General features: G+C 35.9%; 1 protein-coding gene across 1 annotated transcript in view; it reads left to right on the top strand.

Moving 5' to 3' along the window:
* FMN2 (formin 2) overlaps positions 1 to 26,831 on the top strand; it is a 386,045-nt gene that overhangs the window by 208,038 nt on the left and 151,176 nt on the right. Inside the window, exon 8 of the mRNA XM_066383454.1 lies at positions 1,148 to 1,209. Coding sequence (XP_066239551.1) covers positions 1,148 to 1,209 — 62 coding nt within the window. The remainder of the gene's footprint in view (positions 1 to 1,147; positions 1,210 to 26,831) is intronic.

Below are 26,831 nucleotides of genomic sequence, written 5' to 3'. Positions count from 1 at the left end.
GACCTAATTATTTTGGAAATGGAGAGAGTGGGATATTATTAGGATTGAGGGATCATATTCCTTTTGCTATAATATTTGTTGGTGAATCATGGGCTCTGTTCCCAGCTTCAAGCAGAAAAGTTAAATTATCTTGGTTAGAATTCTCATCCATCATATGCTTCAATTTCCCACTTGTCTTTCTTAATTCTTTCTTGGGATTTTGCCAGAGTCAACTAGAAAATGTTTCATGTACTTTCAGCTTTGAGAAAAAAGACATTGTAAAATATTTCAGTTACCAAAACAAATACAACCAATTTGTGATTATCCACTTTGTGATTTTTTAACCAGAAATCTTTAATCTCAAAGATCTCTCTCTCACTGGCTACTTGGCACATATTCTGATTGGGACAAATTCACCTCATTTCTAATATGTATATAAGTAATGAAGAATGCTATTAATTAACCTATGTCAACCAAATTATAAAACAACATGACTCCAAAATGCAATATAATTCCCAAGCCAAAAAATGCATTTCAGAACATACTTTCAACTTTTGATTATACATTCCACTTCTTCCTTGAATAAGCATGGATAGTTTGTACATGAAGACTGGATTTTTAAGGATCTATCTGTGTTAATCTCAATACCATAATCAAATTATTGTTCTTTTATTATAACAGTTAAAAAAATCATAACAGAAAATGCATTCGTTATGTCTATAAGTCCATCAGTATAGTGATTAGACTTAACCTTTGTTGTATATCTTTAGACAGGCAGATATGAGTGTTCATCATTGTAAAACTAGGTTGTGACAGTAGTAAGAGTGATTTATCTGATTTCCTCAATTAAGCAAATTTTTCAAATTCAGACAGTTAGACCTTGAAAGACACAGTTTATCTTTGACTCTTGGCTGGACCATACCCCCCAGATTTTGTATTTGTGGAGCAGGTGAAAGCTCTAACATGTTACCTCTGCACCCAGTGAATTTCCTTGAAGTGGGGCAATAAATGCATTTAAGTTGGAGCCCCCACACTCACTGAATAATGATGGATCATGAACACTATTCTGGAGATGGTCACTACTGCTCAAGGTGGTCGGGCATCTTTTCATAGCTGACTTATTGCTAAGTAATTTAATATTCTTACTTTGGTCTTTTTTTTTTAATAGCTGTTGTGAACTTGGACAACTCTGTGGTTGATCTGGAGACTCTGCAAGCTCTCTATGAGAATGTGAGTAATTTTAAGTGTGAGTATATAATACATACACAATCCTTGTTACTATGTATCTCTAGGTTTATTGCTTTAAGAAGGAAATTTTATATGGGTACCCTGAATTTATGTAAGTATAGATTTGTTAAAATACTTTTCCTGGAGCATGCAGGACAAAGGTGTGATTCATAGTTTCAAAGATTATGATTCAGAGCATGCTGCATGTGAGGTCATTCACATTCCCTCTTTTTAACTGTAATAATAGTGGATAGTTATGTGCAGGTCATCTTAGCTGAGTAGTAGTCTGTGCACTAACTCATTTACTCTTCACGTGAAAACAATGGGTAGGTCCTATTATTATCCCCATTTTGCATAGAAGAAATTTAGGGATAGAATAGTTAGATGACTTGCTCAAGGTCTTTTAGCTAGTGTTGTGGTGTCATTGGGATTTAATTCATTTTGGCTCCATTTCTTTAAACTCCCACAGTTTATTTCACTAAGCGGCAGGTCATTCTGGCTTCCTTCTTAAACAATTGGCAAGAAAAGAGTAAGGTATCAGAGGAAAATGAGCATAGTGTGGTGCAGTCCATGCCTTTGGAAAGTGTGGTCTGTGCAGTGATGGATGACATGGTTTTAGCTGGGACATGGCATTCAATAATGTTGATTCACACTGTAACAAAGCATTTCTCTCTTCAGTGATTTAGATTATATTTATGAGAAAGTCTCAGGGTGGCCCTATTTTGTGTCTAATAACTGAGGGGTTTTTTTTTCATTTTGTTTCTGATCTTCTCTGTGCCTGATATTTAAGCTTCTAGGCTCTTTGGGGGCATGGCCTTAGTTGGTCTTTGACTCTTTCATGGCCAAGTCAAAGAATTACTAACTTTGGGAGACACATGTGGTGGACAAGACCTAGACTCTTCTCTCACCACTCCCTAAGGCAGTGTATTCAACCTGCTTGTGTGCTGTTAAATTTGATACTTTTTAAACATGTGTATATGTGATTTCCCCTGTAAGATTGAGACTTTTTAAAGAGAAAATACTTCTCACTGTGCACTGCACAGAATCTATCAATCAAGCTTAGAGTTGCTACCCAGTCAATAAGCATAGGCTTTCAGACTGAATCATTATGAAGACTGAGAGGGAAGGTTTGAATGGTGTATTAACTAATTTTTACTACATGATGGAAAACTGGAAAAAATAGATTATGTATTTAGTATATTAATAACCAAATGAAATGGTTATTTAAAATGTAATCATTTAGAGGTACAGAGGATTAATTTTGGGGTTGGTTTTTTTTTGTTTGTTTTTTTTTTGCATGTATCTGTTCAGTTGTCTCAACAGCACTTGTTCGAGAGACTGAAATACTGACATGTCTCCATTATGTACCGTTGCCTCCTTTATCATAGATTAACTGTCCAATTTGCAAGAATTTGTTTTTGAATTCTCTGTTCTGTTCTATAGATCTGTGTGTCTCTTTCTGCACCAGTACCATACTATTTTGATTATTGTAGCTTTGTCATATAGTGTGAAGCCAAAGAGTGTGATAACTTCCAATTCTATTCTTCGTTCTCAAGATTGCTTTGGCTACTGTGGTCTTCTGTGATTTCATATAAGTTTCAGAACCTTTTTTTTTGCCAGTTTGATAGAAATTTTATTATTGCCTTGCTTTGTGTAATATAGTCATTTTAACCCTTTGAGTAGTACAAACGTTCATGTACGTCCTCATGCCTCCAGAGTACAATCATACAAAACTTTTTATTTTAAAAATGTGTAAGGCAACATTAAAAAAAGGCAAATGTATGTTTTTTTTTGTTTCCATAAATTGGTTATCAAACAAACATGATTTTAAGTTAATAAAACTGTAACTAATTTCATTTTTTGAAAAAAAAACCACCTCACTCCTGGGGGTCAGTGAGCATGAAAAAATCTCACTAGTCAAAGGGTTAATGACAATCATTTTTTTCAATCTATGAGCATGATATAGCTTTCCATTTATTTATGTTCTCTTCAGTTTCTTTTTTCAGTGTCTTAGAGTTTCTAGAGTAAAGTCTTTCATGCCCCCCTGTTAAATTTATTTCTAGAAATTTTCTTTTTGATGCAATTGTAATTAGAATTATTTTCTTAATTACTCTTTCTGATTGTAACTGGTATCTAGAAATGTGACAGATTTCTGTATATTAATTTTGTATTCTGCTACTATACTGAATTAATTTATTAATTATATTTGTTGGTAGATTATTTAGGGTTTTCTATGTATAGTATCATATCATCTGAAAATATTGACAGTTTATTTCTGCCTTTCCAAATTGGATGCTTTTTACTTCTTTTTCTTGTCTTCTAATGGTGGTTAGGACTTCCCAGTACTATGCTGAGTAGTGGTGAGAGTGGGCATCTCTGTATTGTTCCTGATCTTAAAAGGAAAGCTTTTGAAAAAAAAAAAAAAAGAAAAGCTTTTGGCTTTTGACCATTGAGTAAGATATTAGCCCTTTGCTTGTCTTATATATCCATTATTATATTGAGGTAAGTTCCTTCTATACTCACTTTGTTTAAAGTTTTTTTTTTTTTATCATAAATGAATGTTGAATTTTGTCAAATGCTTTTTCTGCATCTATTGCAATGAACATAAGATTTGTAACCTTCAGTTTGTTGATATGGTGTATCACACTGTTTTGTGAATACTGAATCATACTTTCATCCCTGGTGTAATTCCCATTCAATCATGGTGTGTATTCTCTTATGTTCTCTTTAATTCAGTTTGATGGTTCTTTTGTTGAGAATTGTTGCATCTATGTTGATAAGGGATATTGGCCTGTAATTCTCCTTTTTAATAATGGTTTTATTAGTATCAATGTAATGCTGGCTTAACAGAATGAGTTTGGAAGTGTTTCTTCGTCTTTAATTTTTTGGGAAGTTTGAGAAAGATAGGTATTAAGTCTTCTTTAAATGTTTGGAGAATTCACCTGCGAAGTCATCTGGTCCTGAGCTTTTGTTTGTTGGGAGTTGTTTGATTACTGCTTCAATTTCCGCAAGTAGCAAGAGTGGGCATCATTGCCTTGTTCCTAATATTATGTAAAAGCTTTCAGTTTTTCTCTATTGAGTATAATATTTGCTGTGGGCCAGTCATATATGGCCTTTATTGTGTTAACTAATTTCTCTAGTTTATTGAGTTTTTATTAGGAAAAGGTGTTGAATTTTATCAAGTGCTTGTGATGATCATGTGATTTTATCCTTCATTTTGTTAATGGACTGTATCATATTAATTTATTTTTGTATATTGAACCATCCTTGCATTACAAGGATAAATTTCATCTGATCATGGTGAATGATCATTTTAATTTTTCTGTTGAATTTAGTTTGCTAGTATTTTGTTGAGGATTTTTACATGTAATGCTCATCAGGAGTATTGACTTATAGTTTTCTTTACTTATAATGTCTTTGTTTGGCTTTGGTATTAGGATAATGCTGGCCTTAATAAATGTGTCTAGAAGTATTCCTCCTTCTTAGGGTTTTTGGAAGAATTTGAGAAGAATTGGCATTAGCTCTGCTTTAAATGTTTGGTAGAATTTGCCAGTAAAGCCATCTGGTCCTGGGATTTTATTTATTGTGAGTTTTTTGATTACTCATTCATTCTCCTTAGTCATTACAGGTGTGTTCACACTTTCTTTTTCTTTTTGATTTAGCCTAAATTGGTTATATGTTCCTAATAATTTATCCATTTCTTCTAAGTTATCTATTTTGTTGGCTTATAACTTTTCATAGTTGTCTCTTAATTTTTTTTTGTTTTGTGGAACCAGTTGTTATGTCTCTCTTATTTTTTATTGTATTTATTTGCACCTTTTTTTTATTTATTTTTTTATTCTAAGGTTTGTCAATTTTATCTTTAAAAAAACTCTCAGTTTTATTGTTTATTTCTTGTTTTTCTATTCTATTTTATTTATTTATGTCCTAATTTTTATTATTATCCTGCTAACTTTGGGTTAGTTTCTTCTTTTTCTAAATTTTTGAAGTATAATGTTAGGTTTTATATTTCTTCTTTTTTGTTGTGGCAATTTTATTGCCATAAACTTCTCTTTTAGTATGACTTTTGCTGCATTTCATGTTTTTTGTTTTGTTTTTTGTATTTTTCCAAAGTGAGAAGTGGGGGGCAGCAGACAGACAGACTCTTGCATGTGCCTGACTGGGATGCATCCAGCATGCCCACCAGGGGGCAATGCTCAGCCCATCTAGAGCATTGCTCTACTGCAACTGGAGCCATTCTAGTGCCTGAGGAGGAGGCCATGGAGCCATCCTCAGCGCCCAGGCCAACTTTGCTCCCATGGAACCTTGGCTTCAGGAGGGAAAGAGAGAGAGAGAGAAAGGAGAGGGGGAAGGATGGAGAAGCAGATGGGCACTTCTTCTGTGTGCTCTGGCTGGGAATCCAACCTGGGATTTCCACATGCTGGGCCAATCAATGCTCTACCACTGAACCAACCTATCAGGGCCCATTTCATGTTTTAATATGTTAAGTTTTCACATGCAATTGTCTCAAGATATTTCCTAATATACCATTGGTTTCTTTTTTAACCCATTAGTTATTCAAAAGTGTGTTTAATTTCTACATATTTGTGAGTTTTTTTTGTGTGTGACAGAGACAGACAGAGAGAGGGACAAATAGGACAGACAGACAGGAAGGGAAAGAGATGAGAAGCATCAATTCTTTGTTGCAGTACCTTAACTGTTCATTGATTGCTTTCTCATATGTGCCTTGACTTAGGGGCTACAGCAGACCAAGTGACCTCTTGCTCAAGCCAGCAACCTTGGGCTCAATCTGGTGGGCCTTACTCAAAACAAATGAGCCTGCACTCAAGCTGGTGGCCTTGGCGTTTTGAACCTGGGGCCTCTGCATCCCAGTTTGACTCTCTGTCCACTGCACCAGTGCCTGGTCAGGCTCTACATATTTGTGAAATTTTAAGTTTTCTGTTAGCTGTTGAGTTCTACTTTCACTTAATTATCATTAACAAAGATACTTGATATGATTTTAGTTTTCTTAAATTTTTAAAAACTTGTTTTATAAACTCTAACATGTGATCTATCCTAGAGAATGTACTGTAGGTGCTGAGACCAATGTATATTTTATTGTTGAATTGAAATATATCTGTTTGGTACATTTGGTCTATGGTGTTAATCATGTCCAGTGTTTCTTTGTTGATTTCCTGTCTGATCTATTTACTATTGAAACTGGGATGTTGAAGTGTCCTATACTGTTATAGTCATGTGCTGCTTAATGATGTTTTGGTCAACAACCCATCTTATATAATTACAGTGATCCTGTAAGATTATAATGGAGCTGAAAAATTTCTGTCACTTAGTGATTTTGTACCTGTCATAATGTCATAGCATAATACGTTATTACCACAAGTTTGTGATGATGCTGGTGTAAAGAAACCTACTGTGCTGCCATTTGTATAAAAGAATAGCACCTATAATTATATACAGTCCACCATATACTGTACTTGATAGTGATAATAAATAATGATGTTACTGGTTTATGTATTTACTATACTATATTTTCTTTCTTTAAAAATTTTTTTTCATTGATTTGGGAGAGAGAAAGAGACAGAGAATCATGAACTTCTTGTCCCACTTAGTCCCATTTAGTTATGTATTCATTGGTTGCTTCTCATATGTGCCCTGACCAGGGATTGAACCTGTGACCTCTGCATCTAGGATGATGCTATATCCTCTGAGCTGTCTGGCCAGGGCCTACTACACCTATTATTGTCATCTTAGAATTCACTCTTTCTCATTAAAAAAAATTGCTATAAAGTATAATAGTATATTGTGTTACTCCAGCAGCAGCCTCATGCATCTTTTGTTTACTGTGTCTCTTGATTGCTTTGTTTTTCTTGTGTTAGATTTAAGTAACATGCTACACAGGCTTTTGTACCTTAGGAGACCATACAGTCTAGATGTGTAGTAGGCTATATTATCTAGATTTGTGTAAGTGCACTCAATAATTGCACAATAATGACAAAATCACCTAATGACGTGTTTCTCAGAACATATCTCTGTCATATTTTTGGCACACGACTCTATTGTATTTCTTTTTCTTTCTGTACATCTACCAATGTTTGATTCATATATTTATGTGCTCTAATCTTGAGTGCACATGTATATATAATGTTATATCTTCCTAACAGAACCTTTTTTAATCATTATCTAATGACCTTTGTCTCTTATGATAGTTTTTGACTTACAGTCTGTTTTATCTGATATAAGTATAACTTCCTCTACACTCTTTGTTACTATTTGCATGGAATTGAATGTTTTTCTGCATTCATTTGCTTTCAGCCTATGTGTACCCTTAAACCTAAAGGTGAGTCTCTTACAGAAAGCATACAGTTAAATCTTATTTTGGGGGGTTTTTTCTTAAGCCATTTAGCCATTCTATCTATTCCTTCTGACTGGTGAGATTCATTTAGAAAGTATTTAATACCATTTTTAAAACTCTTTTCTGTTTGTCCTGTAGTTCTTTTGTCTGTCTTTTTCTCTATGTCTTCCTTTGTGTTTCATTGTTTTGGGGAGGATGTTTGGGGTTGTATTTATATACTATGATTCCTTTCTCATTTTCTTTTGTGTATCATTATTATGTTTTAGTTAGATTTTTAATGCTTTGTCTTTTATATTTTAGAGTAAAATTAAAAGTGGTTTTCCAACCACTGGTAGAGTAATGCAATATTTTTACTTGTCTATATATTTTTCTTTACCAATAAGTTTTATACTTTCTTCAGAAATATGTTTTTGTTTAATGTCTTTTCATTTGAAGTTGAAATACTTCTAGCATTCTTTGTAAGACAATTCAAGTGATGATAAACTCCCTCAGTGTTTGTTTCTCTAGGAAAGCTTTTATTCCTCCTTTGTTTTTATTTTTTAAATTAAATTTATAGGGGTGACACTGATTAACATAATTATACAGCTTTCAGGAGCCCAATCCTACAGTGTTATTTACAATAGCCAAGACCTGGAAACAGCAAAAGTGCCCATCAGTAGATAAATGGATAAATGCTGCGGAATGTTTTTCCTCTATTTTTGAAGGACGGTTTTGTTAAGTATATTCTTTGCTGGCAGGTTCTTTTATTTTTCTTTCAATACTTTGTTTATTTAATCTTGTTTCCTCTTGGCCTACAATATATCTGTTGATTGCCTTGTGGGGATTCCTTTGTTTGTTACATATTACTTTTCTCTCACTACTTTCAAAGTTCTCTCTTTGTTTTTGACTATTGACACTTTGATTATAATATCTCAGGATAAGCTTGTTTTTACTAATGTGTGAAGTTCTTTAGGCTTCATGAATCTAGAAATCCCTATCCTTTCTAGATTGGGAAGTTTTCAGCCATTATTTCTTTAAATAAATTTGCTGCCTCTTTCTTTTTCTCTCTGTTCTAATTACTAGAACTCCTATAGTGTGTATATTGGCCTATCTATGGTGTCTTGTAAGTCCCTTAAGTTATCTTCACTCTCTTTCATTTTTTTTTCTTTTTGCTCCTCCTGCTAGATCATTTCCAGTGATCTGTTTTTGAGTTTGCTAATCTTTCCTTCTATTTGTTCTAGTCTGATACTGAATCCTGGTATTAACTGGTATGTGGAAGTGGTTTGGTGAAGGATGACCAATAATATGTCTTGGTCATGTTGGGTTTGAGTTATCTATTCATTCAATTGATATGTAGAAATAGGAGCTCAATAATTTCAAGGTAAAAAATGTGACATGGACTCTCAGTGTTATCAGTAGGCACTAGTCTATCAATCTGGGTCCAACTGGGGGAATAAAACCACAGAATAACATAAATAGGGAAGTTTATTATAGTTAATGCCTAATCTGTGATGTGAATGTGCAAGGATATAAAGATACCTCTAACTGGTACTCTAGGGCTGAGGGAGAGTACCCAAGGAAGGTAAACTTGGAAGGGGACTTTTTCCCTAAGACTGCACTACACCTCTTTCTGGAGAAGTTGTGGCTGCAGCCCCCTGGTTTGCCTGGGCCACAGCTGGTCCCCAGTCTTTTAGCAGCAGGAAACCAAAGTTCTGGGCAGCAGGTGTGCCACAGCTGGACTTGCAGGAGTCAGAGTGCTTCATGGAGCATGAAGCCCATACCAGACAGTGACCATGTTGACAGAGCCCAGAACACAAGCCTCGGTACAAGTGAGCCATGACTAGTGTATGTGCACAGGTCATGGTGTCCAATAAGGAGTGCAGAGGTCACTGGGCCAAGGCTTCAAGAGCCAAGAGTGAGAAGACTTACTCTGGGTGAGCTACTGTAGCTGTGGCTGGGACAGAGGACCCCCAGATGTCCTTACACCCCCACACTGATGATTAACTGTTCAGCAGGAAGAAGAAAAGACAAACACTTGCACATCAGAATCAAGAAGAAGGGCCCCTTGCTCCTCCAGTGTCCTTTCAGCACCTCCTACTGGTTAAGTTTAATGCTGTGTTCACTGTAAAGGGAAAAGTTCTAAAAAGCCCATCTATTATCTCAGAGTGAGTCGAATGGGATAGATTGAAGGCTAAGGGTCAATAACTGACTCAGACAGTAGAGAGGGTTGATGATTGGGGAAGTTTGCCTTTATTTGGCGTATAATTCACATGTACCTTGTCACTCATAAGATGGGGATCTCGTTCATGTGAAAGGTATCTCCAGAAGGGAAATGTGACATGTGCATACTTGGACTTGGTTTGGGCTCCCCTTGGAAGTGTTTCAAACTTTTTGTGTTTTCATAACTGCAGTGTTTAATTTCAGGTCTGAAACAGTGTTTGAAAGACATCTGAATGGAATCTTAATTTTGCCTTCATAGTTTAATAATGGTATTTGAGGGAACATTTAAATTTTATCTAGAAAAAATAAACTGGAGTTTAATGTTTAAGCCCAGTTTTTTTTATTAAATATATGAGGAATAATCTCATTTTACATTCTTCTACTTATCCTTGAGGACAAAGTAACGTAACTAAACTGAAACCTTTCCCATAAATACATGCTTTCTTTTTTTGCCAGATGCTTAAATGTCATTGGACTGTTTTGAAGTAATTATATTTAATCTCTGTGAAACAGATGGAAGTATTTGTTATACAAACCTTATTTAGAATATAAGCTTTTTTCCTTCCCTAATTTTGTGTTTGGCAGTGTGCTTTCTCTTCTAGATGTGAATGAATTTTGGGCAGTTTCCAAATATAAACACATCCTAATTTCAAAAAGTACAATCCTGGAGGCCCAAGTCCTGTTCACTGAGGAATTAAAACCTAGTGAACCTTTGTAGTTACTAAATACAGTACATCTTTCTGAGTTTTAAAAACCAAATATCTTTCTAGTTTATTCAAAGTCATTGACTCTTACTGAGTTCAGATAGTAAAAACTCTTTACAAGCAGTTTGTCACATATACAGTTGGTTAAACATATCTTTTGCTTCTGACTTTTAATGTACATATGCTCCTGATACGGCACAGTGAGTTTGAGGGTGAGTGGGAAGAGATGACTGTGGAGTGGGGAATGGAAGACTAAGTAGAGTCCTCATTTTCTTTTTTAAGTTTGTTGAATGATTAACATCAAGTCAAAAATATTTCTATAAAAATGTACATGCTTAATTAAATTGTGTTTTTCAGATAATGGTTCAATTTTTCTTTTATTTCACAATCAAGAAACAATAATATCTTAAATATTAAAATAAAATTAAACTTTGGCAGTGAATTCTATTAGACATTCAGTTGAAGGAAAAAACATTATGGATGCTGATGGAGGGAGATTTGACTTGGGGTGGTGAACACACAATGCAATAATATACAGATGATATATTGTAGAATTGTGCACTTAACACCTATGTAATTTTATTAACCAGTGTCACCTCAATACATTCAATAAAAATATTTTTACATAAGAACAAAACTTTAGGAAAAGGATTGGAAGGGAAAAAATATTCCACACCCCTTTGTAATTAAACAGCTCTAATTCAAATAGAAAGAGAAAAAAAAAGCAGGTAGTGTTGAAAAATTGGAGGTTTAAATTTAAGATCTCTGGATTGTATTTCACAGACATCCTTTATAGTTTTAGTAACCTTTACTTAGGATAGTAGTTGAGATACTGTAAAATTTAATCTGGAAGAAGGATATATATAGCCCTTGTCACATGATAGCATCCTCAAAAATATACACTGTGTTACACTAATGATTTGAATTAACTATGTATGTTTTTATTGCTTCCTAGAGGTATTTAACTGATTCATGTTTTAAGCAACATTTAATCATTAGTTTCTTCAAACAGATGCGAGAGGAGTATTGACTTTTTCCACATAGTTGTTTTCAAATTATCATATTCTCAAGTTTCATTGTTTTATTGAGCTGGGTCATGGAATCCCTGCAAATATGCTTATTTTCAACTATAATTGTGCTTAAGGTGAATTTCAGAATTAAAAAGGAAAAGCTTTAGATCTTGAATCACATGCAGACTGACTCTGTAGACTTAATAAAAACCAGAAATGACGTTTCTTTCTTGTCCATCTAGGATGTGATATTGCCTGCCCAGTCATACAAATATTGACTAGCTTCTTACAGCTCTACTCCTTTTAGATAGTCTAACTACTATATCTTTAGTGCATTCCTGAGAAATGAAAGGTAAAATGATTAACACTGTTGCATTGGAAATATGAAGAAATAAACGACACAGGATTGTTCATATAACATTTCCACCTTATTTTAATATGAGGTTGTAATTTGATAATATTAAAAAAGTTGACTTATTGGAGAGCAGTTAACATTTTTTGGTTCACTCTTGGCTTGTAGAGTTGATGGCTGTTCACTGTTTATTTGCAGGTAGGTTCTCTGAGCACTTCTTTTTCACATTTTTAAAAATTTTATTTTTGCATGGTCTGTCCTTGTAAGATTATGGTCTCTGAACTTCATCATCTTGTGACAAGCTGCAACTGTCTGCTTTCCAGTCTCCTGGTCTCCATGTTTCTCAAAATCTCTTAGATCCCACCTAGGAACAGCAGCATTGACAAAAGCTGTTCTTCCACACAGGAAGTTTTACTTCCCATCTCCTCCTAGTTATCATCACTGAAACTTTAGTTCTTATTTCTCCCACCTTAAGACCTCTTCCCTGTCACAAACCCTCCTATTATAGACTCTTAAAGGCCTTATCTTTAGACCACTTAGCCAAGGTATTTTATACCTAAGTGCTTCTCTTTGTTTTCTTGTCCTTTCCAATATAAAAAAAGTTCTACATCTATTTTTTTCCTTAGGATAAAAATTACTTACCAAATGAATGCAATTATTTATAGAAATTATGACACTAGCCTTGACAAGTTCCCTTAAATAAAATGCTTTTTAAAATATCAAATAATACCATTATATTATTTATTGAATTTATTGGGCAACATTGGTTAATGAAATTATGTAGGTTTCAGGGGTAAAATTCTTCAATGTACCATGTGTATATTATTGTATCGTGTGTTCACCACTCCAAATCAAGTCTCCTTCCATCACCATGTTTTTTCAAGGAAGAAAGAATAACTGTGATCTGACATTCCACAAAGATAATTTGAGGATCAATTTTTAATTTTACATTTGAATCAAGAACTCTTGCTTTCTCATCATTGTGTGAGAAAGCCAAATGTCTAATGTTATATTTCAAAATCTGTTACCCCAAATGAAGTGCAGTTTCTGAGCAACTTGCATTAACATTTACCCAGCATCTACCTGTCAAGATTACTATCTTCTTTATATGTCAAGAAAGGATACTTAAAAGGAGATTGTACTCAAAACCCAATGGCACTTTCTCCTGCTCCCAACCTTCTTCTTTTCCCTGACCAATCATTCATGTTGTTTTAAATTATGTACTAGGTTTGGCCTTAGCTAGTTGGCTCAGTGGTAGAGCATGGGCTTGGAGTATGGGTGTCTTGGGTTTGATCCCCAGTCAGGGTACACAGTAGAAATGACCATTTGCTTCACCACCCCTTCTCCTCTCCCTTCTCCCATCTCTATCTCTTTCTTCCTCTCCTACAGCTATGGCTCCATTGGAGCAAGTTGGCCTCAGGTGCTGAGAATGGCTCCATGGTCTTGCCTCAGGCGCTAAAATAGCTCAGTTGTGGAGCAACAGAGCAACGGCTGCAGATGGGCAGAACATCCCCTTTGTACGGGACTTGCCAGGTGGATCCTTGTTGGGGTGCATGCGGGAGTCTGTCACTCTGCTTCCTCATTTCTCACTTAAAAATTTTTTTAGCGCTGGCTGAATAGCTCTGTTTGTTAGAGCATCAGTCCAAAGTGTGGAGATTGCTGGTTTGATCCCTGGTCAGGAACACATACAGAAATGGATTGATGTTCTTGTTTCTCTCTCTCCCCTTTCCTCTCTGGCTAAAATCAATAAAAAATATCTTTAAAAAAAACAAAGAAAAGAAAATTTATTTTTAAATAAAAAATAAATAAATAAATTACTAGGTCTGACACAGAAATGAATCTCTTAAAGTTTACTAAGTCACTTAACATTGCCACATTTAATCTTAGGCTGCCAATGTTACCACAGTCTTTTCTTTTTGAGTCTCCTAAGAGAGCTGCCTACAGAAGGATGAGTCATCCTGAAGGGGTACTGGTTAGAACAGGCCATTAATTTTCAGTCCTGTGCATCCAGTGCTTCCTTATTCTAACAAATATTTATAAACTTTTCTTTGCCATCCTGAAAGGAAATTGATGGATAATTCCACCTATCTACATATGTAACTTAAAACATCTAATGTCTGCACTATAATATAATGTAGAAATCACAAAGTAATATATAGTATTATATGACCCATTTAACTATGAAAATATTTAGAAATGATTGAACCAGAAAATATAATGAAGTAAATATTTATTTTTTTATTATTATTACCTTGAAATAGCAAAAAATGGCTTAAGAGAATTTTCCAAAATGGCAAACATTTGGTAAAGTTGAAAGTATGGTTTTTAAAAGATTTCTGGTGATTCTATTTCTGAAAATTTCATGTATATTGAAGTGTAGTATTTAATATATAATTAAATATTTAAAATAATGTATATAAAATTATTATCTATATTAATACCTTAAAATACTTTGTGCTTACATGTTGTCTTTTCCAACTTATGTTTTTGTACATAGTATACTTCTAGGAAATATGCTGGTATCCCCTTCTGCAAGGAGTCAGCTAAGATATGCATAAAAACTTAATTATTGTGTAAGAATTCAGATGCTAACATTGAATTAAATAATAGTTTAAAACAAAATATAAGACACTTTCAGTTCCACCCCTAAAAAGATCATAAAGCTGAGGTATTTGGAAGAGGGGAAATGTGGCCTCCATCTGTAGCTATGAGCACAAATATAGAATGTGTGAACTGCAGATTGCCGTCACCAGTTAAACACCAAGGCGTGCATGAGGGAAGAGAGACTTTACTCTGTACAAAGAGCTCAGTTGTGGAATGGGTTAACTGTGACACAGCAAAGCTGTGAGACAGCTCAGTTATGACGCAGTATGGCTGTGGAACAGCTTGGCCAGGTGGCTCGGGGTGGAAGCCCTGGTGTCACAGCCCAAGTTTGGCGAGGCAACTCCATGCTGCTTTGGTGTGACAGCTCAGGCTAGAGAAATGCAGTCTTCTATGGAAACTGGAATTGCCCTTCACTGAAACAGAGGTGAAGCTGCTTAAAAAGAGTTCCTTTTCTCAATCCCTGATTGGTCTGTGTTCTTGCAAATGAGGACTCCAAATCATTGTTCTAAAAAGTACTGTCCTTATTGGTCATAGTGGAGCCATTCTGATTGGTCAGTGAAGATGCAAATAAGATTATAGTTGTACAACTCTGACTGGACAGAGAAAGTCTAAGTCCTATCAGTTGAAATTAGATTCTAGGAACTCTCTTATAAGGGTTGTCTCAGAAAAGCAGGAGCACAATATAGCTTTTCCCTGAAGTACAGAGAGCATGAGAAGCTCCTGTTAGCAATGACTGTTACAGTCTGTTGAGCCCATTTAACCACCAGGAGCCCTTTTTTACAGTCCACAATGGAAAGATGCTTATGCCAAATTTCACACTGTCCTGAGAAATTCTGGTCCAACTACTGACCTACTAAAACTTCACAAGACTGTTTTTTAATATGTATTGACCTGAAACTAAGAGATATCCAAGATTTCTACTCTTTGGAAAGAGAGGAGGGAACAAGAAAAAAAGATCCCCTATTATAGCTGTGCTCAGATATTTTATAAAGTAGACAGAGAATAAACTCTTAATAGATAAAATTATTTTTGGAGAGACTTTTATGTTAGCTTAAGTCTAGCTTTGATCCTTAGTGTTATTTTTTCTTGTATTTTAGTTCTAAATGTAAATCTTGTTTGTTAATGAAAACTCTCAAAGCTTCTTTTGGTCCTCAAGGAGGTGTCCTCTGAGAAGAGCATGAATTGCAAATCCCTGTGTATGCTGTTGAATTGTTTCTTAGCACCCTATCTGTCTTTACTAGCTTTTGTTTTTATATTAATTGTACTCTTCTGTGATCTGCCTCTTATTTCTTCGAGAACATTAATACACTTTTTACCTTGGTAGAGTACAGAAAATATTTCTTGTACATTTGCTCTTTAGTAACTATTCAGCTCCCCTGGGAGGACAGTCTCTTCTGACACATGTGTACTAAACATTTCCCAATTATTTCTCTTGATAGCAGGCGAGCACTAGGGAAATGGTGGTTTGCTAGCAACTGTGATAAATTATTTCATCCTGATGCCATAAATGATCACTGTACTTCCTTTAAATCCCTTGATTCTGCTGATGCTGCAAGAATGTACTTATGGCTAGGAATATTATAGTTTATGTAAGACATTCCGGTTTGGCCTGTGTATGGTCATATTAGGTAGAGATTTTGTCAGTGGTATTTAATGTTGATTGTTGTTACATGTGGAGAACCTTGTGGGGTTTTTTTTTGTTTTGTTTTGTTTTGTTTTACTAGAGCTGGGTTGTGACTAGGAATTATGCATGAACAGTAATAACATTTGATATTTTGGACATATTAGCTTGAGAGGGTTCTCACCCTTCCTCTTTGATACCCATGATTGCAACAAGTAAAATGTAATGTGCAATAAAGTTATGAAAATAATAAATAGTCAATTCTTTTAAGAATGGAAAACTATCAAACTTATTTAGGAAGTTGAATGATTCCAGATTGGATCTCATGTGTATTTGGTTCTGAATTTATTTTGTTTACTCGTATGTCTGCCAATATATAGTTAACTACTCAAAACTTTAGGTCCCTGAAGAGCCATTCATCCCTCAGACACACAACTTTAGATTGCTATGTATATATGTGGCCACCATCAAATTCTCCTTGGCCTTTGGCATTTAAAGCTATTCCAGTTCTTTATTATACCTGGGGAGGAAAGACCTATGTGGCTATGAGATGAGAACCCATAAAAAGTATATCTCTTAAAAAGCTAGTTTTCAAGATTAGAGGAAGTATAAGTCAACAGATAGCATATAGACCAGCCACAAACTCTTGAATGTGTAATATTCAAAGAATATTTAAACTGACCTTTAAATAGTGCAGTCCTTTAAAATTACAAAGAAATCACAAGTACAGCACAGTAAAGGCTGTGGTAAGAGCAGAATAGTTACTGAAGAGCCGACAACTATTTGATGTTGGGGGAGATAGGATAATCTTCATAGTTAGGTGGTGTTTGGAGTTGTTTTTATATGGTAGACAGTAATATGTTTAAGAGAAGGGTTGAGAAGAAATTCCCAGAAGACAGAGCAGTATGATCAAAGGCATAGATATGAAAAGCTAGAATGTATTTTGGGTGAGAAATTCTTTTGCTGGAAAGTAGTATATAGGGGAATTGAAGTTGGATTTGGGGCAGGAGGTGATCAGGTTATTTTTTTTTTTACTGAGTTAGTTTTATAAGTTTCTAATATATTTTGAATATAAACCCCAATTGTGGCTCTAGCCGGTTGCCTTAGTGCCCTGGTCAGCAAACTGCGGCTCAAGAGCCACATGCAGCACTTTGGCCCCTTGAGTGTGGCTCTTCCACAAAATACCGCATGCGGACGCTACCTCGATAAGGAATGTACCTACCTATATAGTTTAAGTTTAAAATTAATTAATTAATTAATTAATTTCTCAAAAGAAATTTCAATTGTTGTACTGTTAATATTTAGCTCTGTTGACTAATGAGTTTGCCGACCACTGCCTTAGTGGATAGAGCTTTGGCTCGGCATATGGACATCCCAGGTTTGATTTCTGGTCAGGGCATGCAGGAAAATCAACCATCTGCTTTTCGTCCCTTTCTTCTCCCAATTCTCTTTCTCTTCCCCTCCCACAGCAAGTGGCTTGATTGGTACAAGCATCAGCCCTAAACTTCTTAATTTATTGAGACTTATTGGGTAGCTTATTATGTGGTCTGCCTTGGAAAATATTCCATACGCACTTGAAAATAATGTATATTTGCTGCTTTTGGGTGAAATGTTCTAAAAATATTAATTAAATCTCTGGTTTAATGGGTCATGTAAGGCCACTGTTTTATTGATTTTCTGTCTGGATGATCTATCTATTGATGTTAATAAGGTGTGAAAGTTCCCTAATATTATCATTTTATTGTCAGTCTCTCTCTTCATGTTTGTCAGTATTTGCTTTATTTATTTTGGTGCTCCTACATTGGGTACATATATGTTTAAGAGAGTTTTAGCCTTTCGTTGGATTGATCCCTTTATCATTATGGAATGTGTTTCTTTGTTATTACAAGTTTTGTTTTACAGTTTATTGTTTTTGATATGAGTACTACCACCTAGATTTTTAAAAACTTTCTATTTGTTTGAAATATTTTCCACCTATTTACTTTGAGTCTGTGACTTTTGATCTTAAGTAGGTCTCTTGTAGACAGTATATTTATGGGTCTCTCTCTCTCTCTGGCTATATATATAGCCAGCCTATGTGTTTTTATTGGAGCATTCAGTTTATTTAAAGTTAATTGTTGATAAGTATTAGTTGTTGTCATTTTATTTATTTATTTAGTTTTACTTTAAAAAAAAATTAACTGAGAGGCGGGAGGTAGATCGAAAGACTCCTCCTGCGTGTGCTCTGACCAGGATTCACCTGGCAAACCCCCTACTGGGAGATGCTTTGCACATCTGAGACCACTACTCCCTTGCTCAGCAATTGAGCTATTTTAGTGACTGAGGCGAGGCCATGGAGCCATTATCAGCACCCAGGGCCAACTTGCTTGAACTATTTGAGCCATGGCTGTGGGAGGAGAGGAGAGAGCAGGGGTAAGGGGAAGGGTGGAGAAGCCAATGGTCACTTCTCCGGTGTGTCCTAACTGGGAATCAAACCCAGGACTTCCACACACCTGGCTGATGCTCTACTACTGAGCCAACCAGCCAGGGCCAGTTATTATCATTTTGTTAATCTTTTTCTGATTGTTTTTGTAGGTTTTTTTTCTGTTTATTTCTTATTTTATTGCTCTCTTATATGTTGATGAGTTTCCTTATTGGTATGTTTGGTATGTTTGATATGTATTGGTATCCTTTCCCTTTATTTCTTGTTAATGTCTCATAAATTTTTGGTTTGTGGCTACCAAGTACTTCATGGTTTTTTATTTGAATGTTTGGAACTTGGAAATTTCTTTGTTTTATTAAATAATGAGTAAATTTGTGGCTACTTTGCCCTTATCTTTGGCCATCAGAAAAAAGGAACCTACTTTAGCAAATAATTCACATCACCATTAATAGGATCATGTGATCACTATAGGTGTAGACAGCAGTGGAGGAAGATCACTACAGAAGGGTTATGCAAATAAGAGTGGTGTTATGAACAACTTAGTATGTTGTATTTTGAGATTTTACTTGAATTTGAAGCTCCACGTGTATCTTTTCATCCCTAGTGTGTGGTATAATACCTGGTAAACAATAGCTTTTTAAATGCATGGCTGAATGAATCCCTAAAATTCATCTTTTTAAAAGTCTTATTCTGATGATTACTTTAAACTTGCTGACCAAGGAAGAACACTTGAGACCAAATTTACTTAAAAGGTCAAACAAAGTAAACATTATCCAGAAGACTGCTGGTACAAATTTGGCATCCATTTTGTGGTTGTGGATAAGAGTGAGAGTTTGGGCCCTTTTTTTTTTTTTTTTTTTTTTTCATTTTTCTGAAGCTGGAAACGGGGAGAGACAGTCAGACAGACTCCCGCATGCGCCCGACTGGGATCCACCCGGCACGCCCACCATGGGGCGACGCTCTGCCCACCAGGGGGCGATGCTCTGCCCATCCTGGGCGTCGCCATATTGCGACCAGAGCCATCCCCAGCGCCCGGGCCATCTTTGCTCCAATGGAGCCTTGGCTGCGGGAGGGGAAGAGAGAGACAGAGAGGAAAGTGCGGCGGAGGGGTGGAGAAGCAAATGGGCGCTTCTCCTGTGTGCCCTGGCCGGGAATCGAACCCGGGTCCTCCGCACACTAGGCCGACGCTCTACCGCTGAGCCAACCGGCCAGGGCCTGGGCCCTTTGAAGGTAGAAAAGAACTGACTTTTGCTTGATCCCTCATATTTTGCAAGAAAAAAGTCAAGATGATGGGCTAGAAACAGTTGGTCATAGAGTATTAATGAATAGCAGAAACTTGCAGATTTGATTAACATGTCTTAAAAAAAATCCATTATATTTTAGATATACTTCTTGTACCTTTACACACTTTATATTCCTAAAGATGTGATTAATGATGGTAGCATGATAGAGCTGTGTTGAATGAATGTATAGATGAGTGAATTCATACATACCTTTTCTAGGCATAGCTATTCATTCAACCCCAAGCACCAGCACTCAACTAGGTTGAGTCCATGTCTCAAGGTATCTAAGGTACAAAAACAAAACTTAAGCCAATAAACAATAATTGGAATGTTTTTTTGTTGTTGTTGTTTGGTGAGGTTTGGGTATAGAATGTAATTGGGCTTGAAGATAATAGACTAATTGCTTTGTTAGAAGCTGTCATCAAAAAATAATAATGAAGAGATTATAGTGATTGGAAGCATTTATATGGTGTTCTTTTATGTGGTAGACCTGTATATCTTAAAATAACCCTTGTTTTACCAATGTCCTTAACTTTAACATTTTTTTATAATATTACTCCTGTCACTCATTTGCCAGAGGATGGGTTTGATCATTATTAAAGGTCATCTTGTCACTTGGCTTTAAGTGGTATTATATTATTTGCGGAGGGATTCCTATCAAGCCCAGAGAAGATGGAGGGATCTGTCAGCAAATCCTCCTCCCCTGTTAAAAGAAGCTTCCTTTGTAGAACTTGTCTTTGTCAATCTCATCAACTGATAGCCTGCATCTCAAAACAGTAAATAACAAACAGAATATATTTTGTTTAGATAAAATATATAGAGCCCCTAAAAATCTATCAGGTTTCTCTCTTACATAGTGATTGAACTGCTTTTCTGGTTTGTTTTCTTTTAATTTATTTATTAAATTTAATGCAGTGACATTGATAAATCAGGGTACATATGTTGAGAGAAAAAATCTCTTGATTATTTTGACATTTGATTGTGCTGTATACCCCTCCCCCAAAGCTAAATTGTCTTCTGTCACCTTCTATCTGGTTTTCTTTGTGCCCTTCCCCTCCCCCAACCCCTCTCTCCTTCTTCACCCCCTCCCCCCTCCCCCCACCCCCACCCCTATTGCCATCACATTCTTGTTCATGTCTCTGAGTCTCATTTTTATGTCCCTTCTATGTATGAATTCATATAGTTCTTAGTTTGTTTTCTGATTTATTTATTTCACTCCATATAATGTTATCAAGGTCCATCCATGTTATTGTAAATGATCCGATGTCATCATTTCTTATGCTGAGTAGTATTCCATAGTATATATGTACCAAAGCTTTATAATCCACTCGTCCTCTGACGGACACTTGGGCTGTTTCCAGATCTTCGCTATTGTGAACAATGCTGCCATAAACATGGGGGTGCATTTCTCCTTTTGGAGCCGTTCTATGGTGTCCTTGGGGTATATTCCTAAAAGTGGGATAGCTGGGTCAAAAGGCAGTTCGATTTTCAGTTTTTTGAGGAAAGTCCATACTGTTTTCCACAGTGGCTGCACCAGTCTGCATTCCCACCAGCAGTGCAGGAGGGTTCCCTTTTCTCCACATCCTCGCCAGCACTTAATCTGTGTTGTTTTGTTGATGAGCGCCATTCTGCCTGGTGTGAGGTGATATCTCATTGTGGTTTTAATTTGCATTTCTCTAATGATTAGTGATGTTGAGCATTTTTTCATATGCCTATTGGCCATCTGTATGTCCTCTTTGGAGAAGTGTCTATTCATTTCTTTTGCCCATTTTTGGATTGGATTGTTTGTCTTCCTGGTGTTGAGATTTACAAGTTCTTTATACATTTTGGTTATTAACCCCTTATCAGACGTATCGTCAAATATGTTCTCCCATTGTGTAGTTTGTCTTTTTATTCTGTTCTTGTTGTCTTTAGCTGTGCAAAAGCTTTTTAGTTTGATATAGTCCCATTTGTTTATCCTGTCTTTTATTTCACTTCCCCATGGAGATAAATCAGCAAATATATTGCTCCGAGAGATGTCTGAGAGCTTACTGCCTATGTTTTCTTCTAAGATGCTTATGGTTTCACGGCCTACATTTAAGTCTTTTATCCATTTTGAGTTTATTTTTGTGAGTGGTGTAAGCTGGTGATCTAGTTTCATTTTTTTGCAGGTAGCTGTCCAATTTTCCCAACACCATTTGTTAAAGAGGCTGTCTTTACTCCATTGTATTTCCTTACCTCCTTTGTCAAATATCAGTTGTCCATAGAACTGTGGGTTTATTTCTGGGTTCTCTGTTCTGTTCCATTGATCTATATGCCTGTTCTTATGCCAGTACCAGGCTGTTTTGAGTATAGTGGCCTTGTAGTATAACTTGATATCAGGAAGTGTGATACCTCTCACTTTATTCTTCTTTTTTATGATTGCTGAGGCTATTCGTGTTCTCTTTGGGTTCCATATAAATTTTTGAAATATGTGTTCTATATCTTTGAAGTATGTCATTGGTATTTTAATTGGTATTGCATTGAATTTATAGATTGCTTTGGGTAATATAGACATTTTAATGATGTTTATTCTTCCTAACCATGAGCACGGTATATGCTTCAACTTGTTTGTATCTTCCTTGATTTCTTTTATCAATGCTTTGTAATTTTCCGAGTACAAGTCTTTAGTCTCCTTGGTTAAGTTTATTTCTAGGTACTTTATTTTTTTGGTTGTAATTGTGAAGGGGATTGTTTCCTTAATTTCTCTTTCTGACTGTTCATTGTTGGTGTATAAAAATACCTCTGATTTCTGAGTATTGATTTTATATCCTGCCACTTTGCTGAATTCATTTATCAGGTCCAGTAGCTTTTTGACTGAGACTTTAGGGTTTTCTATATACAATATCATATCATCTGCAAATAATGATAGTTTTACTTCTTCTTTTCCCACTTGAATTCCTTTTATTTCTTCTTCTTGTCTGATAGCTGTGGCTAGGACTTCCAGGACCATGTTAAATAAGAGTGGTGAAAGGGGACACCCCTGCCTTGTTCCTGATCTTAAGGGTATTGCTTTTAATTTTTGCCCATTGAGTATGATGTTGGCTGTGGGTTTCTCATAGATGGCTTTTATCATGTTGAGGTATGTTCCCTGTATTCCCACTTTGCTGAGAGTTTTGATTATGAATGGGTGCTGGATTTTATCAAATGTTTTTTCTGCATCTATTGAAATTATCATATGGTTTTTCTCCTTCTTTTGGTTTATGTGATGAATCACATTGACTGATTTACGAATATTGTATCATCCTTGCCTTCCCAGAATAAATCCCACTTGATCATGGTGTATGATTTTTTCCATATATTGTTGGATCCGGTTTGCTAATATTTTGTTGAGGATTTTAGCATCTATATTCATCAGAGATATTGGCCTATAATTTTCTTTCTTTGTGTTGTCTTTGCCTGGTTTTGGAATCAGAATTATGCTCGCCTCTTAAAAGGAGCTTGGAAGTCTTCCTTCCTCTTGAATTTTTTGAAATAGTTTGAGAAGGATAGGAGTTAGTTCTTCTTTGAATATTTGGTAGAATTCCATTGTGAAGCCATCAGGCCCTGGACTTTTCTTTGTTGGGAGTTTTTTGATAACTGTTTCGATCTCATTTGGTGTAATGGGTCTGTTTAGGTTTTCTGATTCTTCCAGATTGATTTTTGGAAGATTGTATGTTTCAAGGAATTTGTCCATTTCATCTAGGTTGTCTAGTTTTTTGGCATACAGTTCTTCATAGTATTTTCTTACAATATTTTGTATTTCTGTTGTGTCAGTTGTTATTTCTCCTCTCTCATTTCTAATTTTATTTATTTGAGTCCTCTCTCTCTTTTTCTTGGTGAGTCTAGTTAAAGGTTCACCAATCTCGTTTACCTTTTCAAAGAACCAGCTCCTAGTTTCATTGATCCTCTGTATTGTTTCTTTAGCCTCTATGTCATTTATTTCTGCTCTGATCTTTATATTATTTTCTTCCTTCTACTACTTTTGGGCTTTACTTGCTGTTCTTTTTCTAATTCTTTTAGATGCAGGGTTAAGTTGTTTATTTAAGCTTTTTCTAGCTTCTGAAAGTGTGCCTGTAGTGCTTTGAACTTCCCTCTCAGCACTGCTTTCACTGTGTCCCATAAATTTTGAGTTGTTGTATGCTCATTGTCATTCATTTCTAGGAATTTTTTTATTTCTTATTTGATCTCATTCTTAATCCATTCATTATTTAACAACCTGCTACTTAGTTTCCATGTGTTTGAGAATTTTTGAGCTTTTCTGTTGTGATTCATTTCTAGTTTCATGCCGTTGTGATCGGAGAAAGTGGTTGATATGATTTCAGTCTTCTTAAATTTTTTGAGAACACTTTTGTGCCCTAACATGTGGTCTATCCTAGAGAATGTACCATGAGCACTTGAAAAGAATGTATATTCTGCTGCTTTAGGGTTAAAGGTTCTGAAGATATCTATTAAATCGAGTTGATCTAGTGTTTCCAATAAGTCTGCTGTTTCTTTGTTAATTTTCTTTCTTGAGGATGTATCTAGTGATGTTAGTGGGGTATTGAAATCCTTTACTATTATAGTATTGCTGTTGATCTCACCCTTTAAATCCATCAAAGTCTGCTTTATATATTTGGGTTCTCCTATATTAGGTGCATAGATATTTATAATAGTTATATCTTCCTGTTGGATTACTCCCTTTATCATTATGTAGTGGCCTTCTTTATCTCTTACTATATCCTTTGTTTTAAAGTCCAATTTGTCTGATATAAGTATTGCTACCCCAGCTTTTTTTTCATTTCCGTTTGCATGAAAGGTTTTTTTCCATCCTTTTACCTTCAATCTATGTGTGTCTTTTGTTCTAAGGTGTGTCTCTTGTAGACAACATATGTATGGGTCCTGTTTTCTTATCCACGCAGCTACCCTATGTCTTTTGATTGGATCATTTAATCCATTTACATTTAAGGTTATTATTGATATGTATTTGTTTATTGCCATTTTCTTTTTTAAAGGTGTATTCCTTTTTTGCTATATTCTTTTCCCACTTTGATCTGTTTACAACAGGCCCCTTAACATTTCCTGCAGCATTGGTTTCATTGTAATGAATTCCTTGAGTTGTTTTTTGTCTGGGAAGCTTTTTATTTCTCCTTTGATTTTAAACGATAGCCTTACTGGATAAAGTAGTCTTGGTTGTAGGTTCTTGTTCTGCATTACTTTGAATATTTCTTGCCATTCCCTTCTGCCCTCAAGTGTTTCTGTTGAGAAGTTGGATGTCATCCTTATGGGGGCTCCTTTGTAGGTGATAACTTTTTTTTCTCTTGCAGCTTTTAATATTTTCTCTTTATCGCTTAGCTTTGGTATTTTAATTATGATGTGTCTTAGTGTAGGTTTCTTTGGGTTTCTCTTTAATGGAGTCCTCTGTGCTTCTTGGACTTGTGAGAGTTTCTCTTGCATTAATTTAGGGAAGTTTTCAGCTATGATATGATTGAACAAAGTCTCTATCCCTTGTTCTTTTTCTTCTTCTTCAGGAACCCCTATGATGTGAATGTTATTTCTCTTCATGTTGTCACAGAGCTCTCAGAGTTTCCTCTGCCTTTTTGAGTCTCTTTTCTCTTTTCTTCTCTGCTTTCATGCCTTCATTTCAGTTGTCCTCTAACTCGCTGATTCGATCCTCTGCTCTATCTGTCCTGTTTTTAATTCCTTCCATTGTGGTCTTTATTTCTGATATTGTATTTGTCATCTCCAACTGATTCTTTTTTATACTTGCTATTTCTTTATTTAGGTGTTCAAAATGACCATCCATTGTTGTTCTAAGATCCCTAAGCATCCTTACAATCATTATTTTGAACTCCGCATCTGGAAGTTTGATTATTTCCATATCACTCAGTTCATCTCTTGAAGGTGTCTCTTGTGGTTTCATTTGGATTGCACTTCTTTGTCTTCTCATCATCTGTTTTTGGGTGTTTTATTTGTAGAGTTGCTTGAGTCTAGGCTTGGTGTTGTCTGCCTCCAGTTTTCAGTTGTGTTATTTCTAGGTCTTCTTGGGTTGGTATCAGCTGTTATCTGTAGTCCACTTTCGGATTTGGGCAGCTTTGAAGTCTTGATTTGTTTGTTTTCTTAACAGGTGATAGTCTTGTTTACTGATCTCAGCATGGGGCTTCCTTGAAACTATCCAGGAATGCGATGGGTGTAACCTGAGACTCTGAAGGCCTCTTTAGCCAGCTAATCTCACTGGGGGCAGGGTTTTTTCTTAGCTTCTGTAGGGGGAAGTGTATCTCATCTCCATGGAGACCTGAGTTACTGCCCCTCCTCCCCACTTGTTGTTTTCAGCTGTGTCTTGTTGGGCTGATTGGAGCTGGATAGATGCCCGGAGATCTCTGATCCAGAAGCACTTCAGCTTTGTTTTGTGAAAGGTTCAGTCCCTCTTCCAGCTATGGCCGCCTCCAGCACGGATGAGTCAGCTTTTGTAGTTCGTTTCCTGCATTCCTTAGCCCCTCACAGTCTGTCCCTCTCCCTGTCCTTTCCACTTTGGAGATAAGCTGGTCTTTTCAACACATCTTGCTCCCTGGTCGCCAGGCAAGTGGCTGTGAGCAGTAGTTTCTGCTCTTTTCCCTGTGTGAGATCCCCTCTGGGCTCTCAGCCTCACCCCCCCCCCTCCGTTCCTGTAAGCAGAGGAGATTCAGGCGCTCTCTACCAGGATTGTGGCTTCTTCTTTGCTCCTTGGTTTTTGAGAGCTGTTCTTGCAGTTCAGAGTTGGTTTTTCATGCTGGTTTTTCCTAAATTGATTTGTATTCTAGTTTGGTTGTGAGAGCTGGGCATCTGTTCGTTCGTCTACTCCGCTTCCATCTTTTCCCCAGTCCGCTTTTCTGTTTTAACAACAGATAATATTGAAAGGGTTTTAAGTACTGAAGGCAGAGACTAGAACTCCAGTTATGGTAGTTTGTTCATACTTGTTAGTGCATTTTGAAAACGTAGTGTTTGACTTTTTTGAAACATCTTTGTGAATTGTATAAAAAGGCAAGACTACAAATAAAAATCCTCCAAATTCTCCATAAAAGAATAGACTGTGATTCTCCAAGTCTATAAAGTCTTCTACTTT

This window comes from Saccopteryx leptura, chromosome 1, assembly GCF_036850995.1.
Source record: "Saccopteryx leptura isolate mSacLep1 chromosome 1, mSacLep1_pri_phased_curated, whole genome shotgun sequence".
In the NCBI taxonomy this organism is placed as follows: Eukaryota; Metazoa; Chordata; class Mammalia; order Chiroptera; family Emballonuridae; genus Saccopteryx; species Saccopteryx leptura.
The sequence above is the reverse complement of the archived record's forward strand: the minus strand, read 5'-3'. Positions and strand labels throughout refer to the sequence as shown.